The sequence below is a fragment of the Myotis davidii genome, unplaced genomic scaffold, assembly GCF_000327345.1.
Source record: "Myotis davidii unplaced genomic scaffold, ASM32734v1 scaffold6, whole genome shotgun sequence".
In the NCBI taxonomy this organism is placed as follows: domain Eukaryota; kingdom Metazoa; phylum Chordata; class Mammalia; order Chiroptera; family Vespertilionidae; genus Myotis; species Myotis davidii.
The window spans coordinates 5,251,324-5,264,199 of record NW_006383011.1 but is presented as its reverse complement, the minus strand read 5'-3'; the positions used below and the strand labels follow the sequence as shown (position 1 = coordinate 5,264,199).

Sequence of the window (12,876 nt, the reverse complement as noted above, 5' to 3'; positions counted from 1 at the left end):
ACAAACATAGCTGCCAGATTGATTGGACAGAGGTTGGGGAGATGGGTGAAAAATGTGAAGGGATTTAAACTAATAGTCACAGGGATGTAAAACATAGCACAGGGAATGTAGTCAATAATAGCTACATATGATGTTGTACGGGTTCTACATTTATCAGGGTGATCACTTGGTAAGTTATATAAATGTCTAATCGTGAGGCTGTACATCGGAAACTAATATAACACTGCACATCAGCCATAATTTAAAATGAAAAAATTGTTTAGCTCTTTTCCTCCCTGGTTGCCTGAAGACCAACCTTCATCATGAATGACACAGTAACCATCCGAACCAGGAAGTTCATGACCAACAGACTACTTCAGCGGAAGCAAATGGTCATTGATGTCCTTCACCCTGGGAAGGCAACAGTACCTAAGACAGAAATCCGGGAAAAACTAGCCAAAATGTATAAGACAACACTTGATGTCATCTTTGTGTTTGCATTCAGAACCCACTTTGGTGGTGGCAAGACCACTGGCTTTGGCATGATTTATGATTCCTTGGATTACGCAAAGAAAAATGAACCCAAACACAGACTTGCAAGACATGGCCTATATGAGAAGAAGACCTCAAGAAAACAGAGAAAGGAACGCAAGGACAGAATGAAGAAAGTCAGAGGGACTGCAAAGGCCAACGTTGGTGCTGGCAAAAAGAAGGAGTAAAGATTCTTCGGTGACTTTATCTGTGATGGTTGTGCAGATTTTTCATGAGAGGATTAAGAAACTATAAACTTAAAAAAAATTGTTTAAAGTGGCTGGTCTAAACTGAGATGTGATTTAAGTATAAAATATACACAGAATATACACAGAATATTGAAGACAATACAAGAAAAATCTTATTATCCTTGTTACATGTGAAGGTATCTTATATATTATTGTTTTAAATAAAATTAATGATTAAAAGTAACCTCTTCTGTTTCATTTTGCCTTTTTAATCCTCACCTGAGAATATTTTTATTGATTTTAGAGAGAAGGGAAGGGAAAAAAGGGGAGAGAGGGAGGGAGGAGGGAGGAGGCAAAAGGGGAGAAGGGGGGAGAGAAAGGGAGGGTGGAGGAAAAGGGAGGGAGAAGACGGAGGGAGGTAGGGAGAAGGACATCAATTAGTTGCCTCCTATATGCAATGCACCCTTACCAGGGATCAAACCAGCAATCTTAACTAGGTATGTGCCCTGACCAGGAATCGAGCCCACAACCTTTATGACGCTCAATCAACTGAGCCATCGGCCAGGCTCATTCTGCTTTTTAAAATGTGCCCAACAGAAAATTAAAAACTGCGTATTTGTGGCATGCATTTGTAGTTGGTATTATATACCTATTGGACAACACTGATCTATAATAATTGTAATTTAATAAGTATAAGACATAATTACTTCCCTAAAAGAAATGTAGCTGTTTTTTAAAGTAGACCTACCCATCATGGTGGTGGTGATGGTGATGGTGATGGTGGTGATGCTGTGGACCAATGAACTGCCGACAATTAAATAATTCACTCCCAATAGTCTCCCCAAGGAAGTCCCCAGTGCGTGTAATACATGATTCCTGAGATGCTTGTGCTAGATGAGCAGCATTCATTTCCCCTGAAATATCATGTCCTGGGTCTTCGGAGTGTGAACATGCATCAAGCATTCGTATTCTATTATCTACTGATGGCAGTGACTCAGTGTTAAAAACCAGGTCTTTTCCTGTTCCATTGCTTGTCCCACTTCTCTCTGATGGGCCTTGGGAATCCCCTAAACAAATGCCTGCTTGACTTTCTAACTTTCTGTTCCGAAGATCTGTACCACAACTGCTTTTAGGAGGATTATGACTATGATCATCATCTTCATCTTCTTCTTTAAGGGCTTCAATATCTGCAATGTCTTCTGACTGTACTTCACTTCCAGGGCTTCCAGCTGACTGGCTTGCATGGCTAGAATTCACCTCATTGCTAGATCCATCACTATGTCCACTACTGCTACCAGGACCACTGCTTCCATCTTCACCACTGTTGGCAGTTTCATCAGAACTTCCCTGCATGGATTCCTGTATTCAGAAACAAACAGATTTAAATAAATATTTACACTAGTAAGAAAAAGTAACTGATGTTAACACACTTATTTTTAAAAGGCTGCCACAGTGTTGACTCATTCCTTAGAACAGTGGTTCTCAACCTTCCTAATGCCGCGACCCTTTAATACAGTTACTCATGTTGTGGTGACCCCCAATTTCATTGTTACAAATTGAACATAATTAAAGCATAGTGATTGATCACAAAAACAATATGTAATTATATATATATTTTCCGATGGTCTTGGGCGACCCCTGTGAAAGGGTCGTTCGACCCCCAAAGGGGTCGTGACCCACAGGTTGAGAACCGCTGCCTTAGAATACAAAATGGAATTAAAAACTCCAACCAAAAAAAATAAAGGATCTCAATAATACCACATAAGAGAAAGATTAGGCCTGAACATAGATCGCCTTTTATAATCCCAGTTCAAAGGATAAACATGGCAGAAACCCAAAAATCACTTTGCGGGGGGGAGGGGGAAGGTGTTCATACCTCTGTGTCCGACAGTCGCTGTTGCACATGTTTGGTTCTATTAATAAGTTGCTCATCCATTTCAATATCACTGCCTCCACTTTGATGGGTATCACTGTTATCACTGCTTTGAGGACTAGCTGCAGGTGACCCTATATTAAATAGATTTTTTGTCTTACTCCTACTTTATATTAACATGGATCTATCAGAATGGCACAGTCCTTTGGTTCTTTGATTTATCAAAGCTTAATGCTAAGTACCCAAAAATATAATCTGTAAATATGTTAACATTTGCCAAGAGGATATACACGATTTCAATTAAGTCAAGATTACCAACAGTTTATTAAACAAAAGGGTGAGCTGGATAACTACTTAAGGGTATACGTCTTTTGCTCAAAAGGGCCTTTATGACTGATACAAATACATGAAATCAGTTAACTCTGATCATCTCTAGGAAAGGGAAGCCATGGCGCCATGCACATCTAGACTCAACTTACAAGGTGATGGAGCTGCTCTTCTCAGCTCTTCTTCCTCTGAGGGAAAAGGAAAAAACAGGAGGGAATATTCTAAATGACTGGGCTTCTTTGGGACAGCTTATCAGTTGTTCTTATTACATAGCCAACAAGATACAGGTAGGGAAATCTGCAATAATGTTAAGTCTCCACCACCTGTAGTGGCAGTTGTGAATCCCTGCACAGAAAAGCCTAGTATATGATGTCAGGAAACAAAAATTGGGGTAAAGTTGATAAAGTTTTAGAAAGTCCTAGAAAGCTATATATATACATAAAAGCACATATAAAACGCCTGAAATTATAGCCAGAAAGATGAAGCAACTCCAATTTATTCACCCTTTCCCAAATACTAGTGTCCATCTCAAACTTAGTTTGAAATTAAGGTTGAACTGAACTACTAAGCAGAAAATATATTTTATAGTTATAAACTTTGCACAACTAAAATACTTTACTAACCTTTCTTAGTTCCCATGGGAAGATTAGTATTTAATAAAGATGCAAAAGAGCTCTGTTTAGATAGCTGAGCCTTAGCTGCTAGTGCATTATTCCATAATGCTTTAATTAACATTGATGCCAAGTACAATGTCTTTAAAAAAAAAAGAGAGGTAGAAATTAGAGGTTTTAGGCAACATAACAAATTTAATATCCTTATGCCTAATTAAAATGTTAACAGTAATAAGTTACAAGTTAAATTATCTGAATCACAAATAAATTTTCATATTTAATGTGTATGAAAAATAATTAACTATCATTATGTTTTGAATAAATTACCTGCTCAGTATGAACACTTGGCTCAAGAGCTGAGACCAGATTAAGAAGATGTCTAAGTGGTACTGGATCCAAATTCTTGATGAGTGAAGGAAATAAATCATGTATATACCGACTACAATGTTTCAACTACAAAATAAAGGTAGAAACAAGTCAAAAATAATTACCCTACATAACTAAATAATTTGGTACCAAAAAAGTTACACAGTTTATACTTTTTTAAGTTATATAGTTTTAAAAGCCAAGGTAACTGGTACACTAATATTTTTTAGTATGTTGGTAAATGCTAATTACCAAATATCATAAATGGTAATACATACAATTTTGAAATTCTACATAAGCAGGATTTTCTTATCTAAACAAACCATTAGCTTAATTTTCTAACGATAAGGATTCCAATTAAATTTATGTACATATCATTAATATAAAAACAAATAAATAAATAAAAATGTAGGTCAACACTCAAACATTGAGCCAAACCATATCTCAGTTTCTTTATAAAACGGGATAACAGAACTAAACTCCTAGGGGAGTAAGGGACTTAGAACACATATAGAGAAAGTACTCAATAAATGTGATCTGTTAATATTACCTGTGCTGCAGCCCAAATGCAATCAATATGCTGAGTGCTCAGTCGCCCTTCAGCTGCCAAAAAATTCAAAATCACTTGGCACTGTTTGATAATCTGGAAAAAAAAAACTTACTACAGTTAATCTTTGGAAATATTCTTCGTCTTAATAGAGCAGAAAAGTCATATAATCATCCACAAACCTCAATATGTAAATTTGGTCCAAATATATGTTCTACTACATTGTTGCTTATAAGCCAGTCTGCAAGTTCTTTTGCAATGGACCTAAAATCAAATTTAAAAAATAGTTAATACATTAAAAAATATTAGTTATCAAAAACAACAACACAACATTAGTTATCACTCATTCCCATGTCTAAAAGGCAGGCACAGTTGAAAATCTCAATTTGTTCACCTACAAATAAGAAAAAAGTGATTATACACAATTAACTGTTTAAGTTACTACACAAAGAATAACAAAATAAAAGAAATAATAATATTACCCAATTTTATACACAAGTAAAAAAAAGTCCTGGAAAGTTAGGATATCAACTAACTCTAAGTACACAGGTGAGAACGCCAAGTATAAAACCAAATAAGTGATGTATTTTCCTATTCAAGGACTTTGCCTTCTCACTTTTTAATTTCCATAGGCACTGAAGTGTACAGGGAATGTTTCTGAATGTAGATTACCAAAAGGATGAAAAAAATTATTTTCAAGCCAAGCTTCAAGTTTCCTGCCTGATACTAAGATTCCATTAATGTAGTCCAAAGATATCAACGATCAGTTCAGAACAACTTACATTTACCAACATTTTAGCCATCATTTCAAAAAAATAATCTTTTTTATTTTAGAATGGTTTTAGATTACCCTTCTTTTTAAAAATTTATCTTTATTTTTGAAAGTATTACAGATGTCCCTTTTTTTCCCTCATTGACCCCCTTTACCCCACTCCCACCCCAGGGGTTCACCAAAACTATTATCTGTGTCCATGGGTTACGCATATATGCATATAATCTTTTTGGTTAATCTCTTCCCATTACACCCCCCCGCCCCTTCCTCCCTGTCCTCCACCTTTCCCTCTGAGATTCGTCAGTATATTCCATGCTTCCATGTGTCTGGACCTGTTTTGTTCATAAGTTTATTTCGTTTATTAAATTCCACAATATTTTGTTTATTAAATTCCACAAATGAGTGAGCTCATGTGATAGCTGTCTTTCTCTGACTGGCTTATTTCTCTTAACATAATATTCTCCAGGTTCTTCCATGCTGTCTCATAGGTAAGGAATCCTTATTCACAGCTGCATAGTATTCCATTGTGTAAATATACCACATCTTTGTCATACTCTCTACTGATGGGCACTTGGGCCGTTTCAGATCTTAACTATTGTAAATAGCACTGTTATCAACATAGGGATACACTCATTCTGATTACCTTTCATTTTTTAAGAACTATCTAAAAGCTATTTTCGCACTAGCTGGTTTGGCTCAGTGGATAGAACATTGGCCTGCAGACTGAAGGGTCCTGGATTCGATTCCGCCAAGGGCACATGCCCAGGTTTCAGGCTCGGTCCCCACTGTGGGGCATGCAGGAGGCCGCCAGTCAATGATTCTCTCTAACATTGATGTTTCTATCTCTCTCTCCTCCAGTCCTCTGAAATCAAAAATATATTTTAAATATAAATAAATAAAAGCTATTATCTATTAGAGTAACAACTCACTGACTGGCATACAACTTAACCTATTTATGTTACTTCTCCCAATAAGGCAGTGTGGGTTTATCAGTTGTCTTTTACAATTTTGAGATATACATAACATCTAATACTGAACTTATAGGGTGGGGCAAAAGTAAGTTTACAGTTATGAGTATGTGAAACAATTTGTGTTCGTATAATACTGCATTATTTTCCACATGAACAACTTTAAGCCTATTTTTGCCCAACCCTGTATTTGAAATGTGCAGTCTGATGACTTAAAGCTTAAGTATGTATCTCTGTATCTATCACCACCATCAAGATAACACATAATCGACCCAAAGTTTCTCTATGCCCCTTTTGTTACCCAGCTCCCACAACCCAATTCCCCAACTAGCAACCTGCTTTTTATTATTATATACTAGAGGCCCACTGCAGGAAGATTCCTGCAATAGGGTTTCCTGTGGCTGGAGCGAAGCAGAGAAGGGAGCGAAACCTGCTGAGGCGGGATTCCCTCCCACCCCACCACCCGGCTGGTTTCCCTCCCGCCGCTCCGCCACCACCTGGCTAGTTTCCCTCCCGCCACTCCGCCGCCTTGGCTCCGTTCCTGTCTCCACCACCTCTACTTTGCTCCCTTCTGCAGCACTTCGCTTCCATGTTGTCTTCAGTCTTCTTTCCCAGCCGGTATTTGCAAATTAACCACCATCTTGGTTGGGTTAGTTTGCATATAGCCCCTCTGGCTGGCGGGCGTAGCAAAGGTACGGTCAATTAGCATCTTTCTTTTATTAGTGTAGATGTTTTCATTTTCTAGAATTTTATATTTTAAAAAAAGTGATAAAGTATGCACTTTTTTTTAAACTGGCTTCTTTCACTCAAAATAAGATTTAGCCATTTGTTGCATTTACCAATGGCCATTGGTTCTTTCTAGGTTTTGGCAATTATGTATAAAGCTGCTATAAATATCTGTGTGCAAGTTCTTGTGTGGGCATGTTTTCCACCTCTTTAAATACTAGACAGCATGATTGCTGGAACATGTGATAAGAAGATGCTGAGTTTTGTACAAAACTGCAAACTTTCTTCCAAAGTAGTTGCACCTTCTTGAATTCCCACCAGCAATGAATGAAACTTCCTCTTGCATCACATCCTTGTCTGCATTTGGTGGTTTAAATATTCTGGATTTTGAGCGTTCCTAATAGTTGTGTAATGGAATCTCACTGTTACTTTCATTTGCATTTCCCTGACAAAGGATGATGTGGAGCATCTTTTTTTGTGCTTATGTACTTATTATCTGTACAACTTTTTTTTTTTTTATTAGTGCCCTTGACCAGAATTGAACCTGGGACCCTTCAGTCTGCAGGCCGAAGCTCTATCCACAGAGCCAAATCAGCCAGGACTGTCTATCTTCGTTGATAAGGTGTCTGCTGCCCAGAGTCTGGCTCTGTGGTTGAGCATAGAACTATGAACCAGGAGGTCATGGTTCAATTCCCAGTCATGGCACATGCCCCAATTACGAGCTCAATCCCCAGTAGGGGGTGTGCAGGAGGCAGCTGATCAATGATGTTTTAACTCTCTCTCTCTCCCTTATTCTCTCTGAAATCAATAAAAACATATATTTTTTAAAGTCTTTGGCATATTTTCTAATCAGGTTGTTTTATTACTGGGTTTTCTGTTCTTTTTATATTTTGAATAATAGTCCTTTATCAGATTTGTCTTTTTTTTATGTTTCTCTTCACACTTATTTTATTTATTTTTTTTGTCGTCAATCCTCACTGAGCATATTTTTCCATAGGTTTTTTTAGAAAATGGGAGGGAGAGAGACAGAAAGAAAGAAAAATCAGTGTGAGAGCGATACATTGATTGGTTGCCTCCTGCATGCACCCCAACCAGGACCAGTGATCCAGCTTGCAACCAAGGTACGTGCCCTGGAGAGGAATTGAATCTGGGACCCTTCAGTCCACAAGCCGACATTACTTATCCACTGAGCCAAATCAGCTAGAGCATCAGATTTGTCTTTTGCAAATATTTTCCCCCTGTATGTGGCTTATCTTTTTATGCTCTTGACACTGTCTTTAGCAAAACATAAATTTTTCATTTTAATGATATCCAGCTTATCAATTCTTTCTTTCATGAATCATGGTATTGTAACCAATAATTCACCCATCGCCATACCCAAGGCCATCTGGGTTTTCTCACATTATTTTCTAAGAGTTTTATAATTTTGCATTTTATGTTTAATGTGTATCCCATTTGCTTTAATTTTGTGAAGGGTGTAAGGCTGTGTCTAGATTTTTTTTAACATGTGTTTGTCCAATTATTTAACACCATTTGTTGAAAAGACTATCACTGCTTTTGCTTCTTTGTCAAAGGTCAGTGGACTCTATTAATATGGGTCTATTTCTGACCCCTCTATTGATGTCTCTTCTTTGACCAAAACTACGTCTTGATTACAGTAGCTTTACAGTACAGTAAGTCTTGAAGTACAAAGTTTCCAATTTTATACTTTTCCTTTCAGTAACGAATTGGTTATTCTAGATCTTTTGCTTCTTATGTAAACTTTATAATCAGTTCATGAATGTCCTCAAAATAACTTGCTAGGACTGAGATTATACTACATTTGTACATATCAAGATGGGAAGAACAGATGTCTTCAAAATGTTGAGTCTTCCTATCCACTGACATGGAGTATTTTCCTATTTGTTTAGTTCTTTGGTATCTTTTATCAAAGTTTTAATATCTTCAAAGAGTTTTATTTCTTCCTTCCCAAATGTATACCTTTCATTTCTCTATCTTCGCTTATTGCATTAGACAGGACATTCCAGCAAAATGGAGAAAAGCAGTGGTGAGAGGGACATCTTTCTCTTGCTCCTGATCTTAGTGGAAAAGCTTTGAACCTCTCACCAATATGTATGATGTTAGCTGTAGGTTTTCTGCATCAAGTGTGCTTTCTAAAAACTATCCGTACCATATTCTTCACTACTAAATTCTCCTATTGTAAATAGTATCCTTTTGCATTTTGTGCAAATAAACACTATGTTGGTATATGCTTTTTTTATATATTTTGTTGGTTTTTTACAGAGAGGAAGGAAGAGAAATAGAGAGTTAGAAACATCAACGAAAGAGAAACATCGATCAGCTGCCTCCTGCACACTCCCTACTGGGTATGTGCTCACAACCAAGGTACATGCCCTTGACCAGAATTGAACCTGGGACCCTTGAGTCCGCAGGCCGATGCTCTATCCACTGAGACAAACCGGCTAGGGTTTGGTATGTGCTTTTAAAAAAAATGGAGAAATGTTTCAATATGTTATTCTGAAATCTTATTAAGACTGCACAAATGAAAGCAAAAAGCAAAGAACTTCTAGTGAACACTTCATATCTAATAGTCACAATTATACTTACCATGTAAATAGTCACACATTAAATATTGTTTATGTATAAGTAATGCTCCTACTTACGTTTCTGTGTCTGATACCAATGATTCATTATTGCACACATCATTGAAGGTGTGAAGTTGATTCTATAATTAGAAAAATAAAGTTTGCCAAAATTATTCTTATATGTGTTAGCAGATATTAAGAAACATGGTTTGATATTTGCAGATCATAATCAATAACCAGAACAAAATTATAAAATTTAAATAGAGAATCAGATACATACACTTCCCAACTAGTCTGGCTATTTCCTTTATCATATTAAAACATTAATTAAATTCATTCCACAAGTATTAATTATGCTTTATTCCACTATGCACCCTACAGAGAAAAAGCTAAATAATGGAAAAACACAAAAACCTAATGCAAGGCAACAACATGTTCTTAAAGACATATAATTTATAAAGGCCCACTAAATAAACAGTTATGATTTAATTTGGGGCCTGGAGAGCATTATGCTAAGTGAAATAAGCCATTCGGAGAAAGATAAATATCACATATCTCACTCATTCATGGAATATAATGAATAACATAAATTGATGAACAAAAATAGAGCCAGAGACACAGATGCCTCAAACAGACCATCCAATAAGAGGGAAGGGGGGGAGGGGAGTAAAAGATGGACCAAAGGACTTGTATGTATACATATGAGCATAACCAATGGGCACAGAGAGTAGGGGGGTGAGGGCATGTGCTGGGCATGGGAGCCACTAGGGAGAGGTCAATGGAGGAAAAACATGACATGCAATACTTTAAACAATAAAGAATTTAAATTAAAGAAAAGATTTAATTTGGGAAAATGTCAACAAATATTTTCCACATTCTCAAAGCCCAATACATGAGTAAAATCCAGCTACTTCAGAATAACTACACTATAAAAACAGGCAGAAAATAAAAAGTAAGGTTAAGGGAGGCCTTAGTAAACCATAGAAAGCATAGCCATTCTAAAGAGTGCAGCTAATTACTTAACTCTAGCAAATTGTTAATGCACTACAGACTCAAGGATAACAAGTCTTCCTCCCTACACCAACTCCCTCCCCATCCCACTCAGCCCCACCCACAAGAGAGGTCAATAATACAGATTTTGACCTATATACAACAATATTTGCTACTGTACAAACAGAACAATTTTGTTAGTCAAATCTGGTCTATGGCCCATTAATTTGTGGTTTCTCCCTGGACAATGAATTAAGTACCTAATTTATAATCTCTAATTCTTTTTCTCTCTGAAAACATTGATTTCTAAATGAAGAGTTAAAAAAAAAGTGAAGGAGCTGGACCCGGAAATAAAAAAGACCGAAGGTGTAAGTCCTTCTAAATCTAAGCCTCAGTCTCTTCATATTTAAAATAGAGAAAATACAGCCCTGGCCAGTGTGACTAAGTGGTCTGAGTGTTGGCCAGAGCACTGAGGGTCTTAGGTTCAATGCAAGTCAAGGGCAATTCTTAGGTTGCAGGTTAAATCCAGGTCCTGGTTGGGATACAAGGAGGAGGCAACCAATCAATGTGTCTCTCTCACACGGATTTTTCTTTCTCTCTCTCTCTCTCTCTCTCTCTCTCTCTCTCTCTCTCTCTCTCTCTCTCCACCTCCTTCTCCTCCTCCTCTTCCTCCTCTCCCTCCCTCCCTTCCACTCTCAAAAATGCAATGGAAAAAAATATCCTCAGGTGAGGATTAACCAAGAATAATTAAATATAAAAATAAAATAGGGAAAACACAAAAATTGTTTTTAAGAACCATACAACATAATGCATGTAAAATACTTAGCACAATGCCTGGCATAAGGAAAGTGCTCCGTAAAAAGCTGGCATTATTATGGTGATGATGATAGTCTTAAATGTAAAAAATGAAACAAAAATAAAGCAAGTATAACTTACCGTTATCTGACTTAGTCCAGCCAACCTCATTGTCAAAGTAGGTGACATAAAGTACTTAAATGCAAGATCTAGGCTTTCTTTATCAAAGCATAACGTTGTGTCCAATGGTTCTTTCACTGTGCTCCACATTAAGTCAGCCATGTTGCGAGCCGCACTCTGTCTTAATTCCTGATCGGAGAGCTTGCATAAATACCTGAAATGTTTCAGAAATAAAAACTTGCAAAATATTTCTAAAGACCACTTAATGATTCAATACTATTTCTTTACTCCATAACCTTCAAAATGCAAAATGTTTAGTACGGTAGAATCTGGCATCCTGGGATTAATTAACATTCCCAATTTAAACTATTTCAAAGTGATGGTTCAAAGATTATGACTTGTGGAAATGTGTGCTTTACTGAAAGGCCAATTTAAATCATTAACTGCAAAGAGCCAAGTCATTTAACACAGGATCCTGCACCTCCAGTAAAGCTTTATTATTCTCTAATACCTACAATGTATACATCTTGTTTTAAATTTCAGCTGTTGTCATATAAACAGTGTATCTACTTCCCATATTCAGCCAAAATTCTTTTAAATGTGAACATTTTAAACTTCATTCTTTTTTGCCTTCCAAAAATCACAAGTCACTGATTTTTCCTCTCAGACCCTGAACATTCTATTTGGTTGGTTTCTCTTCTCTATCTAACCTCTCCACATTAGGGATCCTCTGGGCTTGTAATGAATGGCAAAAAGGCCCATATTCCTCTCACCACTTTATACAGAAATCTTTTTTAAAAAATATATTTTATTGATTTTTTACAGAGAGGAAGGGAGAGAGATAAACAGTTAGAAACATCGATGAGAGAGAAACATCGATCAGCTGCCTCCTGCACACCTCCTACTGGGGATGTGCCTGCAACCCAGGTACATGCCCTTGACCAGAATCGAACCTGGGACCTTTCAGTCCACAGGCTGACGCTCTATCCACTGAGCCAAACCGGTTTCGGCTATCTAGAAATCTTTACACTCTTGATGGGAAGAGTGGAACAGTAACATTGTAATCTATTTCACTACTCCCTTCAATCTCAGTTTTGCCATGAAACATCCTTTGGCCAATGGGACATTAAGAGATGTGACGTAAGCAGAAGTTTCAAATGCCTTTGAGCTTGCCATCTCTCGCTGGGAGCTCTTCAACCACCAAGAACAGTGACTCAGGTTAGCTTGCTTGATGAAAGAGATATGGTCAATGCCCCAAATGACATCTAGCCAACTGCAAGACAGATATGAAACTCTCTTCCCCACTATGACCAATCACCCAGACAAGCACAGGACATATGAGTGAGGCTATCCTAAAGCACCCAGTTTCTAGCCAGTCAGCCCAGATCAGGAGAACGAGCCAAACAGATAATTGTTAAATAGCTGTTATTTCAAGCCACTAAGTTTGGGAGCCGTTTTCTTTCTTTTTAAAAAAAAAATATACATATATTATTGATTT

The 12,876-nt window shown here is 37.1% G+C and overlaps 1 protein-coding gene and 1 pseudogene across 1 annotated transcript in view; one reads left to right on the top strand and one right to left on the bottom strand.

The window, feature by feature from the left end:
- Nucleotides 1-12,876, bottom strand: part of USP34 (ubiquitin specific peptidase 34) — a 213,680-nt gene that overhangs the window by 163,721 nt on the left and 37,083 nt on the right. Inside the window, 9 exon segments of the mRNA XM_015557870.1 lie at nucleotides 1,447-2,057; nucleotides 2,575-2,705; nucleotides 3,051-3,086; nucleotides 3,522-3,651; nucleotides 3,837-3,962; nucleotides 4,426-4,518; nucleotides 4,605-4,686; nucleotides 9,552-9,613; nucleotides 11,400-11,592. Of these exon segments, the coding sequence (XP_015413356.1) occupies nucleotides 1,447-2,057; nucleotides 2,575-2,705; nucleotides 3,051-3,086; nucleotides 3,522-3,651; nucleotides 3,837-3,962; nucleotides 4,426-4,518; nucleotides 4,605-4,686; nucleotides 9,552-9,613; nucleotides 11,400-11,592 (1,464 nt within the window).
- LOC102764340 lies at nucleotides 272-769 on the top strand (annotated as a pseudogene).